At 38.5% G+C, this 18,574-nt stretch overlaps 2 protein-coding genes across 2 annotated transcripts; both read right to left on the bottom strand.

Annotated features, from left to right (window-relative positions):
* Positions 1 to 4,354: 4,354 nt before the first annotated feature.
* Positions 4,355 to 6,721, bottom strand: LOC114821647 (uncharacterized). Its single transcript, XM_029094621.2, has 3 exons — positions 6,370 to 6,721; positions 4,672 to 5,579; positions 4,355 to 4,558 (listed from the first exon to the last, which is right to left on the bottom strand). Exons 1-2 carry the CDS (start codon positions 6,392 to 6,394, stop codon positions 4,912 to 4,914), a joined length of 693 nt encoding a protein of 230 aa, XP_028950454.2. The 5' UTR covers positions 6,395 to 6,721; the 3' UTR covers positions 4,355 to 4,558; positions 4,672 to 4,911.
* A 5,579-nt stretch (positions 6,722 to 12,300) lies between these two features.
* LOC103402076 (COP9 signalosome complex subunit 6a-like) lies at positions 12,301 to 12,846 on the bottom strand. Its single transcript, XM_070813026.1, has 2 exons — positions 12,642 to 12,846; positions 12,301 to 12,473 (listed from the first exon to the last, which is right to left on the bottom strand). Exons 1-2 carry the CDS (start codon positions 12,844 to 12,846, stop codon positions 12,301 to 12,303), a joined length of 378 nt encoding a protein of 125 aa, XP_070669127.1.
* Positions 12,847 to 18,574: the final 5,728 nt, after the last annotated feature.

Below are 18,574 nucleotides of genomic sequence, written 5' to 3'. Positions count from 1 at the left end.
GATCAGTTGACAAAATCCCCCTGCTGTTTGCCCAATGGCCTCACCTAATAAAGTGTTCCAGAGAAATTGAATAGTAGAAGAGGGTTCTGAGTTCAGTTGGACCCTTTTTTTTTTTTTCGTCAAAAGATAGATTTTTGTTAGATTAGTTACCGACTGGGTTCGAACCTACGCCGTCATGCAAAGACTTAACTCATTTCCACCACTATAGTAAAAGGCCAGCTGGACCCTTACCAATCGCTTTTTGTGAGTTTGGTGAGTTGGATATTTATTAGGAAGAAAATCATTTGGTCATCTGTAGCAGGTCAGTGCTTGGCAGGCCAACTGGTGTAGCAGTCGGACTAAGATTCTCTCCCCTCCTCTTTCCATCCCCTTCCATTTCCTCCTCTCACATTCTCTATTTTGTCTTTCTCTTTCTATAAAAAAATTAATATAAGATGTTGACGTGGTTTAACCATGACCGTTCAAATAAGAGGGGAGGGAAGGGTGTAGACAAGTATATGTATAAGGATCGATTACAGCTAAACCAATATGACAGTGCTTAAAACGATAATCAAAACTATGCATGACCATATTAAATGCAGTATATGCATGATTAGAGTTTGTGACAGTATAAGAAATATATTTACTTGGAGTGGAAGACAGTGAAGCCATGATCTTGTCTTCCCTTCTCTTGGATTCAGAAATAGTATCTCAATACTCTCAATAGGACTGGTATTCGATATGTGAAAAAGTAGTACCCGAGAAGAGAGACCAAAATCGACTTTATATGCTGCAATTGTATCTCCCTATCAGAGATGCAGTTGCTGTCAGATTGTGTAGGTTACAACTGCCTTTTATTTGAATTGATAACCACCTTTAGTTTTCCCTCTAATATAGAATTAATCCGGTGTAATTCATATAATTGAGTCCTTACATAGTACAACCCTTTCACTTGTATATCTGCACTGTGGTTTAAATGACACTCACATATAAGTCATTCTTACATTCTCCCACATGAGTGAGATTAAACCATCATTCTTAATTGTAAAATATAAAAGTGAAATGTGATCACAGATAGTATAAATTAAGTGACTTTTACAACCATATACTGCGAGTTCATCTGTCGAGTTTTAAGGCTACACAACATTGAATACAATGTTTATACCTCAAAACCACAAACTGATTAAGCTCCAGCACATTCTTGTTGTAGCCGAGAGAATAAAAGATTTTGGGACTTAATTGCTTGTAAATCAAGCACTCCCACATTTCTTTTGGTCACAAGATACTGCAGATATCTTAATTGCTTTAAACATTTGCAATTGCATTAATCATCATTAACATAACATATGAATTCATATTAAGCATTACTCACAGCTTTTGCAACTTAAATACATACTTGTGCAGATTACTCCGACTGCAATCCCATTCTTAATACATGCTTGTTGAAGACTGTAACATTTAATGCTTTTGTCAATGGATCTGCGACCATGTCATGTGTACTGATATGTTGTATATCAATCATAGCCTCTCTGACTTTATCTTGAACTTTCAAGTATTTAATATCCATAAGCCTTGATGCCTCTGATCTCTTGTTGTTTTTAGCAAAGAATACTGCAAATGTATTATCACAGTAAAGCTTGATTGGCCTTTCAATGCTTCTCACAATCTTCATCTCATAAATTAAGTTTTTCATCCAGTTACACTGTTTCATTGCCTTAAAACAGCCAATATATTCAGACTCCATAGTAGATACTGCCCTTGTAGTTTGTTTCTTGTTCCTCCATGAGACAGCACCACCACACAGTACGAAAATGTATCCATTTGTAGACATTCTATCATCAATGCATCCACCTAAGTCAGCATCAGTGTAGCATACCAATTCCAAGTCGTCTACATGGTGATAACACAACACATATGACTGAGTTCTTTTCATGTATCTCAACACCTTCTTACCTGCATTCCAGTGAGCCAATCCTGGATTCGATTGAAACCTTCCTAAGACACTTAACACAAAAGACAAATCAGGCATTGTACATACTTGAGCATACATCACACTGCCAATTAAAGAAGCATAAGGCTTGTCCTTCATTGCTTGCACTTTATAGTCAGTAATGGGGCACTGAGATAAAGACAATTTGTCACCCTTGCCAAGTGGTATATCTCCTCCACTGCAATTCTCCATATTGAACCTTTTGAGAACCTTATCAACATAAGCTTTCTGTGACAACCCTAACCATCTCTTGGATCTGTCCCTAGTAATCTCAATGCCTAAAACATAGTGTGCTGCACCCAAATCCTTCATGTCAAAGCTACTTGACAACATATTTTTGGTTTCTTCAAGTAAAATAACATTTGAACTAGCAAGTAAAATGTCATCCACATAAAGAACCATAAAAATAAAATTAGACTTCACCATTTTGAAGTAGATACAATTGTCAATTTTGTTCTCCACAAAGCCAAAAGCTGCTACAACTTGATCAAACTTTTTGTACCATTGTCTAAAGGCCTGTTTGAGTCCATATATTGACTTGTTAAGCTTACAAACCATATCTTCCTTCCCCCTTTCAATGAATCCGATTGGCTGTTGCATGTATATTTCTTCATCAAGACTACCATTTAGAAGAGCTGTTTTGACATCCATCTGGTGTAATTCAAGATTGAAATGTGCAGTGAGTGCCATGATCACTCGAAAAGAATCTTTTGTGGAAACTGGAGAAAAAGTTTCATTGTAGTCTGGACCCTCATTTTGAGTAAAACCCTTTGCCACTAACCTTGCCATGTATCTCTCAATTTGTCCCCGAGAATCCCTCTTGGTTTTATACACCCATTTACAACCAATGGATTGTACATTGTCTGGAGGCAAAACTAAAGTCCAAACATTATTCTTGTACATGGAGTCTAGTTCATCTTCCATTGCAGCTTGCCAACTTGAGGACTTAGAACTTTCCATAGCTGCTTTGTAAGTAGTTGGATCATCATGATCACCAATGTCAAACTCTACTTCCTGCAAATAACATAAGTAATCACTAGGAATGGCAGATCTCTTAGGCCTACTGGATTTCCTTGGTTGAACTATAGGGGGTGATAACACGGGAACTGAAGTGGATGCAGTAGGCTGCTGAGATGAATCTGCAACAATCGTTGAATTTGAAACTGCATTTGTTGGCGACAAAGGTAAAGATGTAATGTTATTTGGCTGGGAAGTTACAAGTGGCACAGGTATGAGAATCTTAGTATTTGCTTGTTCAATGATCTGTGATGCATCATTTATCTCTTCAAATTCATAAGAATTCCCAGAATGGGAATGCAAAGCTCCACAATCTTCAAGAAACTTGGCATTGTTGCTCTCCACTATTCTGGTGAATGAATAAGGACAGTAAAACCTGAAGCCTTTGGATTTTTCTGCATAACCCACAAAATAACAACTAGTGGTCCTCATGTCTAATTTCTTTTCATTGGGATTATAGAGTCTAGATTCACACCTACAACCCCAAGTATGAAAGTGAGATAGACTAGGTTTTCTTCCTGTCCATCTTTCGAATGGTGTGGATGCAACAGCTTTAGTTGGTACGCGATTTAAAATGTAAGTTGCTGTTTTAATTGCTTCTCCCCAAAGAAATTCTTGCATTTGTGAATAAGAAAGCATACTCCTCACCATCTCCTTCAAGGTTCGGTTTCTTCGTTCTGCAACACCATTTTGTGATGGTGTACCAGGAGTTGTATATTGAGCTGCAATTCCTTCTTGTTCCAGAAAAAGGGCAAATGGTCCATTTTGTTGTCCTTTCTCTGTGTACCTTCCATAATATTCACCTCCACGATCGGACCTTACAACTTTAATTGATTTTCCCAATTGTTTTTCAACCTCTAACTTAAAATTTTTAAAACAAGTCAAAACTTGAGATTTTTTAGAGATAAAAAATATATAAGTGTATCTAGAAAAATCATCTATGAAAAGAACAAAGTATGAATTCCCACAAATGGTTTTTGTTGGAAATGGTCCACATACATCAGTGTGTATAATCTCTAGGAGATCATTACTTCTTGTTGCTGTCTTTTTGCTTGTTGAGTTTGTGGTTTTGCCCTTAATGCAGTTAATACATTCTGCAAATTCATTAAGGTTTAATTTTGGCAAAATACCATCCTTGATTAAACTCATTATCCTTTCTTTCGAGATATGACCAAGTCTTTGATGCCAAAGCATATAAGATTGGTCATCAAAGGACACACGTTTTGAGGCTGAATGTTCTATATTAAAACATTCTTGATGGTAAGAACATTGAACTTGCCAAAGATCACCATTGGGAAATGCATAACCAATAAGATTGTCAAACTGATTCTTGAAATAAAATTTAATTTGATTAACATCCCCTACAAATGAAAAACCATCCTTGACAAATTGAATTACAGAAAATAAGTTCCTTCTCATGGAAGGAACATAAAGTACATTACTTAAATTTAAAACATAACCAGTTGACAATCTCAGTTTGACAGAACCAACAGACTCAACTGCAACTTTATTCCCATTTCCAACATAAACATTGTAGATCTCCTTACTTGTTCTCTTCTGGCTTTGAAATCCCTGCAAAGAATTTGTTATATGTATTGAACAACCTGTGTCAAACCACCAAGAGTTTTGAGGAATAAAAACCATATTTGATTCTACTGTCACAAAAACATTTATTATTTTGTTACCTTTCTTGATTAACCAAGCTTTAAAACCAGGACAATCCTTTCTTAAGTGATCCTCAGAATGACAAAAATGACATCTTTTGACACCATTGTTATTATTCTTAGGTCCAGAAGCAATGGAGGTAGCATGAGCTTTTGCAGGTATCACAGTAGACTTGAACTGTTTCTTGGAACCATAAGTTGTTCCAGCAGTGGGCATAGACTTCTTGAATGCAATTGGCTTCTTTCCCTTGTAATTCTCATTTATGTGAACTGTAGTAATCTTCCCTTGCCTTTTCCAGCACTTACTGGGTTGGCAAAGTCACTAGTCTTAGCCCTCATCTTCTTCAGTCTTTCCTCTTCTTGACAGCAAATAGCAATTAACTCATTAATACTCCAAATCTCCTTCTGTGTGTTATAACTCACTTTCAGTTGCTCATAATCATTGGACAAAGAGTACAGTGCCATGTGCACAAGAAATTGATCTGTTATTTCAATATCCATTGCATTTAACTTGTTTGCAATGTTGACCAATTTTAACAAATGCTCACGAATGCTTCCAGAACCATCATGTTTTGTGTTAATGAGTGCTGACAAACATGCACCAGTTTCAGCCTTGTCTGACCTTTTAAATTTCTCTTCAACTCTGTCCATGTAATTCTTAGCCAAATCACAACTAGAAATTCCTCCCCTGATGTGTTCCTCCATTGAATTCTGCATGATAAGTAAGGACATTTGATTTGCCCTATCCCATCTCACAAAGAATTCTCTTTCTTGTGCAGTACTCTGATCTGTCAATGCAGAAGGTTGAGGAGCCTTGAATGCAATGTTAAACTCCAACATACCAAGATTCATTTCAATCTGCTGCTTCCATGCCTTGAAATTATTGCCATTCAATTTCTCTACATTAACCAAACTCATCATATTGAAACCTGCTTCAAATTTGGAGAATTTTGTAAATCTATGACCAAGAAATAATTACAGAATTTTCTTGCCATACTTAAACTATAGACTCAGTCACACCTTTGGGCAAGAAACTGTCCATATACATGAATAAGTTCCAAATGTTGCATAGCCAAGTCATTGACTACAAAAACTATCCTTATAACAGTACCTTTGGGCAAGTTAGAGCACAAAGATAGATTGTAATCCATTACTCACTATACACTGATTATACAAATGAACCCAGTAAAGTCACTCCTTTGGAAGCATTTTACTTGTTAATATTTGTAAATCGCACTTTCTGCATTATTCTTCAAGTTCTGAAAATTATCTAGCCCTACACTTTAGTGTTATACTAGACTCATCTCAGAGTGTTTCCTTCTGTCATGAATGCAACATCAATTACATTTAAGTAATGATTCATTAGTGTGCTCATTTGCAATTCAGACCTTTTATTGCATAAATCGTTAAGCATATACACATATATGTATGTCGAAATGATACGAAGCAAGTTAATAACTTATTGAAATAACAGAGATACAAACAATGCAATTCACAAAATTCGAATTTCATGCACTGATATAATATTGCATGCTGATACCAAAATTGAGCACTGTCATGCACAGCGGAAAAATATAGCCATTCTTTATCCAAAAAGAGGTTTCAGTTGTGTGGCTCTGATACCACAGTGCTTAAAACGATAATCAAAACTATGCATGACCATATTAAATGCAGTATGTGCATGATTAGAGTTTGTGACAGTATAAGAAATATATTTACTTGGAGTGGAAGACAGTGAAGCCATGATCTTGTCTTCTCTTCTCTTGGATTCAGAAATAGTATCTCAATACTCTCAATAGGACTGGTATTCGATATGAGAACAAGTAGTACCCGAGAAGAGAGACCAAAATCGACCTTATATGCTGCAACTGTATCTCCCTATCAGAGATGCAGTTGTTGTCAGTTTGTGTAGGTTACAACTGCCTTTTATTTGAATTGATAACCACCTTTAGTTTTCCCTCTAATATAGAATTAATCCGGTGTAATTCATATAATTGAGTCCTTACATAATACAACCCTTTCACTTGTATATCTGCACTGTGGTTTAAATGACACTCACATATAAGTCATTCTTACAAAGGGAAGGAAAAAAAAAAAGAGGAGAGAATCCTACTCCGTAGCAGTCTCCCTTATTGGGTGGAAGGATATTCCCTTGGTAGAGGATCTTATTATAGGGTTATTTTATTACTTAGTTATTTTATTTTATGTTATTTTATTAAGATGTAGGTTTTCTTGTTCTCAAGAAATTAGGTTTACTTATTCAATTACGCTTGTGTCTTATTCTCTATAAATACCTTCTTATGTGGAAGAATAAAGATGCATTCAAGTTTGAAATACTTTGTTTAACTCATGAATGGTCAAGTTTAGTGAGAGGTCCACGTCCTACAAAGTAGATCGTGATGCCTTCATGTGTCCAAGCTGTCTACATGAGTGCTCGACAAGATTTGATCCTTTAGGCCGGATAGTTGTGGGCTATCACTATTCTTCAGTGAGTTAGTCTGCTTAGTCCATTATAGTTGAGAATCAGGTCTGTTCACGCCATCAAGCATACCTATATTGAGCTCATAATCCACGTGATCCACTCTATAAGTGAGCGTGGTTAATTTATGTTTCCACAGTTCTTATACCGTTCAAGTCAAGTTGACATCCTTGAAATTTATTTTCCACTTTCAAACATTAAGTTGGAGAAAATTAAGAATCTAATTACTTAAGAAATATAAACAACCTATATCAAACTCTTCTCCCGACTTTGATTCATAAGTTGCTTAAATTTAGGTTAGATTTACTCACGTAAGCAACAGACTTCATATTCACTCATTCTATTATGCTTTAAATGAAAACTTGTTAGGTCAGATTCAGAGGCTATATCGATAGATTTTGAGAAAAAAAAAATATTTTCAAGACGATGAGCTCGATCTAATTATAATGGCTGACTCATTGAATAACATATCCAAATCTTTCACTTGTTAACGCAAAAATAGCATAATATAAAATAAAATACAAACATGTTGTGGCCTATATTTAACTGAGGGGTGTGGCATGGAGAGAAAGAGAGTGGAGAATGGACTTGAGGAATTGTGTATTAATTCCCCAGTCTTTGTGCCTTTATTTATAGTAATAAGGATGAGAGAAACTTGCTCTCCAAGTAATACAAAGTCTATTAGCAAAGATCTTCTAGATCCCGAAGGATTCCTAATCTATCTCTACTTAAGATTTACACAACAACAACATGTATTAGAACATATGTCACAACATTCCCTCTTGAGTATGCAAATACTCAAGTAGATGGCGCATCAGATCTTTAGGAAAATGTAGAAGCAGTTGATGAAGTCGTCTCGTTTAGTCGGCACAAGTAGCGAATGCGAGTCTAAAAAACAAATGGAAGAATGCATGGGTGGTAAAACTCATAAAACCTCGCTATGGCAAAACCCAAGGTGGGACAAAAATCCATAGCTAAAGGAGAAAAGTGAGAAGTTGCATTAAGTCAAAACTATACTTTAGGACGCAAGTAGAGCGTACACAAGAGTATGACCAACCTAGGATGGGTGCCTCGTCAAAACCTAGTCAGGTAGCAAAAACCTAGTGATAAAAATGCTCCTAATTGTAGAGAAAAAAAGTACATTAAGGTCAAGTGAGTATACTTCTGGATACTTCCCCTGAGTTTGACAGAACTTCCAAATAAAACTACAAGCTTCGCAAGTGAGAAAGTTATGCATACCAATTCTTCGAACAAGCTTTTGGAAGGTAAACTTCGGTAGTGACTTCGTGTAGAGGTCGGCAAGGTTGTTTGGGATCAGACTGCTTGACTTCAATCTTCGAATGCTCATGCTGATGTAGAGACAATATGCTTGGCTTTAACTTGTAGGATGTATCATGATCTGGTCAATACATACGGCGTTGTCTTCATTGATCATTATTGGGACTCAACGATAGATGAAAATCACATGGACTTTGAATATGCTTTGTTGATGCACAAAACCGGAAGTCTTGGAACAACGTAAATCCGACCGTGAATCTGCAAGAAAGTAAATAACACAAGATGTATCATGGTTCACCCCAATGTTTAGGCTACATCCACAATGATTATTGTATTTCTCTGAGAGGATTGAGAGGGAGAGAGCTTCTGTAATGTGAGAATGAGGCTATCTGAATGTGAGGGAGGTTGTGAGGTGAGAGTGAGGCTTCTGGGGATGAGAAAGCTTGCCCTAATTGTGAGGGTGAGGAGTCCCTTTTATAGAATAAGGGCTCATCACTTATTACATATTTGCCCCTTCCTTTATTACATAATTACATTTGAGTCCCCCGAGTATTTATACGAGGTCTAAATATGGATGCCCTAAGTATGGTATAAACAGTAGTCCCCCAAGTCTTCAGTCAAGAAAGTATTTTGGCTGGAGACTTGAAATTCAATCCATGTGTGGGCCGAAGTAACTAGATGTTGTCTAAAACTGATACTCGATATGAGGCGGTGCCCAATCTGAAATGACACTCAACTAAAAGTAGCACATGTTGCGAGGCTGTTCTGCTTGTGCCTTATGTTGCCTTGGTTGGCTCGACTTGTGGCGTTGAAGGTGAGGGAGTCCCTTTTATAGAATAAAGGCTCATTTCTCAATACATAAATGATGGGCTAGAGTTGATGCTCGTGGCGAGGCGGTTGCTCAGTAGGCGATGATGCTCTCTAATGATGGTGAGAGAGTCCCTTTTATAAAATAAGGACTCGCTCCTTAATACATAAATGCTGGGCTAGAGTTGATGCTCGCGGCGAGGCGGTTGCTCAGTAGGCGGTGATGTTCTCTAATGATGGTGAGGGAGTCCCTTTTATAGAATAAGGGCTCGCTCCTCAATACATAAGTGATGGGTTCTTTCTAATGAAAGTGAGGGAGTCCCTTTTATAGAATAAGGGCTCGCTCCTCAGTACATAAATAATGGGCTAATTCTCCTAAGTATTTTTCATAAGGCCCAGTTGAGGCCCAATATATGGTACATAATGTAGTCCCCCAAGTCTTCGGTCAATAGAGTCTATTGGCTGGAGACTTCAAATTGGATCCATGTATGGGCCGAAGTGGCGGTTGTTCGGAGGCAGTATTTGTATACCCTGCACTAAAGCTTTGTAGGTGAAGCTTTGCAAGTGAAGCTTTTGAAGCTGGAGCTTTGTAAATGAACCTTTTGAAGCTGGAGCTCTCGAAGTTGGAGCTCTGTAAATGAAGCTTTCGAAGCTGATTGACATGAGTGATGCTCATGAATGTTTTATGTTGATTGACATGAGTGATGCTCATGGATGTTGACATGAGTGATGCTCATGAATGTTGACATGAATGATGGTCATGAATGTTTATGTATGATTGACATGGGTGATGCTCATGAATGTTCATGTATGAATGACATAAGTTATGCTCATGCCGAATTATTTTGGAGTACTGGGCGTACTTTTGATCATCTGGTGAGTGATAATAGAGGGCCTGACTCTTTTGGGCATATGGGCCTTTGCCCTCCACATAACATTCTAGCCCATTATTTTGGGCTTTTAGTTTTTTTTTTCTTTTTCTGATGGGGTTATATAGATGTCTCCGAAAGATAATAAAAATAAGGGTAAAAGACTGTTTACTACCCTCATGTTCCATAGTTTTCAACATTTAGTACATCAAGTTTTTTTCGTATCAGAGTCATACCTAAAGTGTAAATTTTGGGACAGTCTCATACATCCGTTAGTCAAACTGTTAAATCTGCTGTTAATTGTGACGTGGCGCCCATGTGGACAATGAATGGGCGCCACGTGTCAGCCACGTTTTTTTTTTTTTTTCCTTTTTTCTTCTTCTTCTTCTTCTTCCTCCGACTGCAACTATTTTTTTTTTCTTCCTCCTTCTCCTTCTTCCTTCCTCCTTCTTCCTTCCCCTTCTTCTCCTTCTTCCTTCTTCTTCCTTCTCCCTTATCCTTCTCCTTCTTCTTCCTTCTCCCTTCTCCTTCTCCTTCTTCTTCCTCTGAATCTGGGGAAGTTTTTTTTTTTTTTTTTTTCTTCCTCCTTCTTCCTCCTTCTTCCTTCTTCCTTCTTCCTTCTTCTTCCTTCGAATCTGCCCAAATTCGGTTTTTTTTTTCTTTTTTTTCTTCTTCTTCCTCCTTCTTCCTTCCCCTTATCCTTCTTTTTCTTCTTCTTCTTCCTCCAAATCTAGGGAAGGTTTTTTTTTTCTCCTTCTTCTTTCTCCTTCCTCCTTCTTCCTTCTTCATTCCTCTTCTTCTTCTTCTTCTTCTTCTTCCTCCGAATCTGCCCAAATTCGGCTTTTTTTTTTCTTTTTTTTTCTTCTTTCTTTTTCTTCTTCTTCTTCCTTCGACTGCAACTTTTTTTTTTCTTCTTTCTCCTTCTTCCTCCTTCTTCCTTCTTTTTCTCGTTCTTCCTTCCTCGTTCTTCCTTCCCCTTCTTCTCATTCTTCCTTCTTCCTTCTTATTCATCTTCCTCAAAAAAAAAAAAAAACCTTCATCTTCCCCAGATTCGGAGGAAGAAGAAGGAAGAAGGAGAAGAAGGGGAAGGAAGAAGGAAGAAGGAAGAATGAGGAAGGGGGAAGGAAGAAGGAGAAGAAGAAGGAAGAAGAAAAAAAAAAAACCGAATCTGGGCAGATTCGGAGGAAGAAGAAGAAGAAGAGGAAGGAAGAAGGAGGAAGGAGAAGGAAGAAGGAGAAGAAGGGGAAGGAAGAAGGAAGAATGAGGAAGGGGGAAGGAAGAAGGAGAAGAAGAAGGAAGAAGAAAAAAAAAAAACCGAATCTGGGCAGATTCGGAGGAAGAAGAATAAGAAGAGGAAGGAAGAAAGAGGAAGGAGAAGGAATAAGGAAGGAGGAAGGAAGAAGGAGAAGGAAAAAAAAAGAAACTTCCACAGATTCGGAGGAAGAAGAAGGAGAAGGAGAAGGGAAAAGGAAGAAGAAGGAAGAAGGAGAAGAAGGGGAAGGAAGAAGGAGGAAGGAAGAAGGAGAAGGAAGAAGAAAAAAAAAAGTTGCAGTCGGAGGAAGAAAAAGAAGAAGAAAGAAGAAAAAAGAAAAAAAAAGAAAACAATAACGTGGCTGACATGTGGCGCCCAATCATTGTCCACATGGGCGCCACGTCACAATTAACGGCATATTTAACAGTTTGACTAACGGATGATGAGACTGTTCCAAAATTTACACTTTAGGTATGACTCTGAGACGAAAAAAACTTGATGTACTAAATGTTGAAAACCACGAAACATGAGGGTAGTAAATAGTCTTTTACCCTAAAAATAAATTACATCATTCAAAAATAAATCCGACTCTCTGCTCAATGGGTCACGCCCATAATTCTCTTTTTTGCATGCCATCACCACTGCAATTATGTTTGCTTCTTTTTATCCTCTTTTGCTTTCTGCTTTTGTTTTCTGTATGTGCGCTGTTGTCATGCATGTGCACCCAATTAATGTTTACAGTCTATCTCTGCATCAAGAGGAATGAGTACAAGGGAATCCGAAAAAAGTGAGAACAATGGATGGGAAAACTTCTTTCAGCTGGATCCCCCAAATGGAAGACAACCCATAAATGCTTTTCCTTTTTTACTTTTGCTTTTCTCTTTTGGCAGATGGCAAACATCAACATAGGCTGTTATCTTTGGCGGGGTCGATTAATAATGGTGAGCTCAACCAAAAAGTCGTCTTTACCCTGGAGATTGTCTCGGGAAAATTTCTTCACCGCCACCTCCAAATTCTTTTTGGGCAGCATTGATTAAGGGGCTGAGAAGAACATAAACAGGGCTTTCATTGATATCCATCAGAGCTTTGTGGATGTTCATGTCAGATTCCTGAGCATCTGTTCCAGTAGAGTACCACCCTAGTACGTAAAAATGCGGGAACACCTTCTTATAGAGTTCTTGCTTCTTCTCGAGGAAGGCGTGGTCGAGGCAGTGAGTTGCAAGATCATAAAGGAGCTCAAAGCTGTTGAAGATCTCGACCGTGTTGCCCCTCTAAACCCCGATAACGCAACTAAAGGCCCGCAGACACGAGGCGGAGGAGGAGTCGGAGAAGGAAGAAGAGGAGGCTGCTTCTACTGCTCCATTGGCGCCGTTGTTGGGCGCTGATGGTGTCGCAGTGTTGGTGACGGGCGGGTGTATCTGGGACTTAACCCTAGAGTAGTGGTCGGAGATGTTGACGATTACCAGTGGGTGGAGCTTGAACGTCAGCCCGCTGCTGGATGATTCCGCCATTTTTTTCGATTTCGCGATATGGTGGTTCTGGTTTTTTTTTTCTTTTCAGAGTTCCGGTCACTTGTCAACTCCTCATAGGCAGCCTTAAAAGCTTTCTGCCAGAACCTCGGTAATCTGATCCGACGACTATTAGTGTACACCTCCCACCTATGCTTCACCACCCTTTCCCCCTTTTCCATTTCAAGAACGTCGAGCTCGTCGCGAATGCAGGAGTCGAGGTCGTCGGAGAGACGGTTGAGGTTATGAATGGAGGATCGAATCGTCAGCGACGACTGGGTCCTCATGAGCTTTACATGGCTTTTCTGACCATCCATTTAGAAAGCCAACTGATCGATTGATTCAACCTTAACCGTCCGATGATCGAATCTTTTTCACTTGTTTTTCTGGGTACTAAACCGACTTCTTGTATTGCAAGATTCTCATAACCAACGATGCTGGTATCATCGAGCACACAGACGACATCTCACGCGTAAAACACCCACGGTGCACGTTAACTTAACGCTGGATCCACCACTGGTGCAATTTAACACCAACATAAGCTGCTGACCAGAAGCTGCTCACAAGTTCATACATATATTTGTGACAAACTTTGAATAATTATAATGTGGATGATAATATATGGAACTCACGAGCCATCGAGCTACTCGGGGTCGATGAAGTTGCCGCTGCCTTTAACCGCCGGGTTCCAATACTTCTTTGCCGCAACAGCAACCACAATGAACCTCTTAGGAGTAGGAGAAGCACCACCAACCTTGCTTCCAACGGTGGTAGCAGAGAGCAAGACCTGACTTCTCTTGCCCCCACATAAGAAGACTGCCGAGTTCAACCCGTTGAGCCCCGCACCGATGGTTGCCGCCATCCCTCTTTCCCCCTCTCTCTAGAACTAAGCAAAAACAGAGAGTCAGAGAGTTTTTCTGGTGGCAATGAATGTTTGAGAGTTGTTTGGGTGGTGGTATTTTATCACCGTGAGTTTTAGAGAGAGAGAGAGTTTGTGGTGTTTTGTTTGAAGAAGTGAAAGAGATCATAAGCAAGAGAGAGGCATAGAGAATTTTGGTTGTCTCTTGGGTTTCGCAAATCCACTGTGGACAGTGGTGAGGTTGTGAAGGTTTCACAGTGGTGAGATGAAAAATTGAGAGAGAACCGACATAGCTTTTTGTGTCGATTCCCACAGACGGCGCCAAATGTTGATGCATAAAACCGGAGGTCTTGGAACAACATAAATCCGACCGTGAATTTGCAAGAAAGTAAATAACACAAGATGTATCGTGGTTCACCCCAATGTTTGGGCTACGTCCACACTGATTATTATATTTCTCTGAGAGGATTGAAAGGGAGAGAGCTTATGTAATGTGAGAATGAGGCTCTCTGAATGTGAGGGAGTTTGTAAGGTGAGAGTGAGGCCTCTAGGGGTGAGAAGGCTTGCCCTAATTGTGAGGGTGAGGAGTCCCTTTTATAGAATAAGGGCTCCTCACTTATTACATATTTGCCCCTTCCTTTATTACATAATTACATTTGAGCCCCCCGAGTATTTATACGAGGTTTAAATACGGAGGCCCTAAGTATGGTATAAACATGCTTAACAAGAGTTCTCGACCATATCTCTCACATGATGAGATACAACGAGTCTTGGAACGATGCAAAGGTTTCGCAACAACAGGTTTATCTGGTTGACTTCCAAGATATTGCGGTGTTCCTAAATGGTGAAGACATAACCATTTGGGAATGTACCTTATGCAGTCAGATAGATGGTCTAATTCAGCAAATCCCACAAGGTAGGCATCATTCCGAAGGTCAAGGGGGTGTAATCTATTATGAGATGCATAAGGATAGATAAGCCCAAATCCGTAGTAACGGAAAAACGTCTTTAACACCAATTTGGCGGTGTCATGTAGGTGCAGTGCTGCTTTATGCCAAAAGATTATCAGCACATAAGATGTCTGATCTAATGCATTAAGCTACGTACAACAAACGCCAATTGTACTTAGATATGGTTGCCTCACGTTCCAATATGGAACCTTATGCTCCATATCCTCTGTAAAGGTCTCATTTTCATATAGCGTACAGACAATCAAGGTATACTCGGACATAACAGCTTTAACGTCTAGTTCGAGTGGTGGACCAGAATACCATAAGAACTAGCTCTAAACTTTAGGTTGAGATAATGTCGAGTTTTCCTGAGATCATTCATCTTAAAATCCGTCTTCAGGTGTGAGTTAGTTTTCTTAACTTTAGCAATTTCAAATTTTGTACACGCAGGGGCATATATCCCTAAATGATTGAATATTCACTTAGATGGGTATACCTAGGGGTGGATTCGGTATGGTTACTGTACCAAACCCCTTGTACCAATTACCATACCAAACTTTCGGTTTGGTAAAATCTATTACCATCACCGTACCAAACTTTCGGTATACCAAAGTTCGGTATTGCCAAAAGTTCGGTTGGCATGGTATGGCAATGGTAATTGCCATTTTGTTTTGGAACAAAATTAGTTTTTGTTTTTTTAACCCAATTCAAGGGCAAAACTTTTTTTTTGTACCTTTATCTCATACATTATAGATTAAATTCATCTATTATTCATCATTCACAATTCACACACATAATAATTCAAATGATGCATCAAGATTCATCATGAAAATTAAGCTTACAATCCAAATAGAAGTTACGAATCAAAACAAATGGAAGTTAACAATCCAAATATAAATTAAAGTTTCAAACCAAATGAAAATTGGAAGTAAACTTCAAAAAGGAGAATTCATTGATCAGTTATTCAAGCTTAAGATGTCGAAGCTTTTTGGGGGAGGCATTGAACTTGTAGAAGATTGAGTTTGTGTCAAGCCTACATTACAAACAAAGAAAACATATTAATTAGTAGCAAGAAGAATTAAAGTTGAAAACCATTTAATAACAAATTTACTAAAAAAATTAAAGCATATCTTTCTTGTTTTCTCTTCTTCCATTTCCTTGTAAAATTGAAGCATATCTTCCTTTGGTTCCTTGTAGAAGTTTACTTCATCTGCCCTAAGCCAACCACTAGTACGCACTAGTGTCTCCATTATTTTAGGAGTCAAGGATACCCTAAAGGGTCCACAACCCTCCTCCCTAGGCTAAATGCATTTTCACTAGCAAAAGTAGAAGTGGGGGTTACAAAGATATTTTGGCTATTTGTGAAAGAATTAGGAACTCTTTTATGTTTGATTTCCACAATTTCAAGAGATCAAAGTCACAATTTCAAGAGATCAAAGTCACCAACAACAATGCTAATATAAGTAGGGTTTTATTTTCAAATTATTGTAATATTATAAATATGTGTTATATAATTATCTATTATATAATTTCTAAATTATATATTATATTGTATTTTCGGTATGGTACGGTAATACCGTGGTAATGGTATCCATTACCAATACCGTACCATGAAATTTCGGTACGGTACAATACCGTACCATTGCCGATTGGTACAAAAAATTTGGCACAAAATCGGTATGGCACGGTTGGCAATTCGGTTGGCACGACAATTTGGCAACAAAATCCACCCCTAGGTATACCACATCCGCTCGGATAGTACTGCATCCACAAAGTGAAAGCCTCATCAGAATAGAGAGGGTGTTCTTGTGGTCTAGAACTATTTGAATCAGTACATGTAAGTCATTTGGAAGCTCTATGTAGGTTTCGTATCAAGATCCCATAAAGACTACAACCACATTTATATTGTTGCAATCAATCATATGGCGTATGAGAGAAACCTTACGCCACAAGGCATCTTTCGCACTATTTCATTCATCTCATTCATCATAGATTGATTCTTCTAGTTGATGAATCAGTTCTACGTTGACACTAATCAACGGAACGCAGTTCGTTATCTTCGCTTTTCATTTATGTCAGTAGTTACCATATAAATGAAACATCATATATGATAATCTCATTCCAATTCCATAACTCATCCAAACTAGTATGTTGGACCAAGAACTTCAAGTCTTGGGAGTAATCCAGATTTAATCTCATGAGATAGAAAAGATTGAGACAACGATTGAAAGTCGGATTTGTTTGTGCCACGTTCTTCCACTTTTGGAGAGGTGAATCCTTCAAACTGAGTGATCTGCCACGCTTCTAGTGCATAACAGATTGATTGGCTAGCCGCCATTGAACAAAGGTCGGCCATAGTAGTGCATTTGGTACATTCATCTTTGTAGTCACATTTGTAGCTAATATATGTGATCTCATCACTTTTGCTAGATCAAAGGAAGTGTTTGGTTATACTTTGACAATCTAGAATGAGATTGAGATGAGACATAGTGGGGACGTCTATGATAATTAGCCTCGTTCTTTAGGAACAGAATGTTGATGTTCTTATCTCCCCCTAATGACGAGAAGACTGTCTCATAAAAGTGACAATTTGTAAAACAAATGGTAAAGAGATCGCCTGTCAAAGGTTCTAAGTAACAAATATTAAAAGGAGAATCATAACCGACATAGACTTCAATCCTTCTTTGAGGACCTATTTTTTGTTGTACATAAGGGCGACGCAAATGGCACATAGACCGCACAACCAAGGGCATGGAAATACGATATGTCAGGTTTTTATCTGGTAACCAACTAACAGGCGCTTTGTAAGGTTGGGTTGTGACGGGCCTCAAGCGGACCAACATGGTTGCTCGCAATATTGCATGGCCCCAAGCAAAGATCAAGAACTTGGTACATATGACTAACAATCGTGCAATCATTTGAAGGCGTTTAATGCATGCTTCTGCTGGGCCATTCTGGGTATGAGCATGGGGTACTGGATGTCTAACTTCAAAACCCAACCGACATGCAATATCCATCGAAAGTTTTCAATATAAATTCTCCAACTTATCCAATCAAATAGATTTGATTAGATAATCAGGGTGGTGAACCCTGAGCTTGTTAATTTGAGCCACCAGTGTGGAGAAGGCAACCTGTCAACAGACACACATGTGACTAACGTGTAGAAACATCAACCTTGGAGGAATCACCATAAGACTTTGAGTCACTACCATTATTTTTGGCAACCATTGCATATAAGAAAGGAGTAATAGGAACATTTTCAACCATTGCTTCCTCAGAAAGTAACTGAGATCAGAGATCTTTCATGGAAATAACATTCTCTCGACCCCTAATGATTGATCTCAGAGTATTATATTTATATGAGAGATGATTCAAGGTTTAAATGACAATATCATCATCATTGAATTTAACCCCAGTAGCAGACAAGTAATCACATGCTTCTTTAATCCTTTGCAAATACAAAGATATCAAATCAATACCTTTCTTCATGTTTTGTAACTCAGACTTCATCTGGAAGATCATAGCTCGAGTAATAATCGAAAATTGTTCCTTAAGACGAACCTACAAATCACGAGCACTAGTACTGCCAATTGCACAAGAAATAGCAGAAAGAGATAAGGTAGCTATAAGCAATTGCATCAATGCCCGATCGTGCATTTTCCAAATCTTGAACTCATCACTTTCAACTACCGGAAACACATTGCTTGAACACTATTACAATATAAGTTATCATCGGTGAAGCAAAAATCGACAAGAAACCTAATTTCTGTCGGAAATTTGGCAAAAATCCGACATAAAACAAAGCAATGTCGAATTGGAATAGCAACACCATTGCTAGCGTCATGAAAGGGCTTCAATGTCGGTTGTTTACGTAATCCGCCACTACACAGTGTTGGTTAAAAGTGACACTGACATTGACGTC

This window comes from Malus domestica, chromosome 15, assembly GCF_042453785.1.
Source record: "Malus domestica chromosome 15, GDT2T_hap1".
NCBI lineage: Eukaryota > Viridiplantae > Streptophyta > Magnoliopsida > Rosales > Rosaceae > Malus > Malus domestica.
This window is presented reverse-complemented; position numbering and strand designations above follow the sequence as displayed.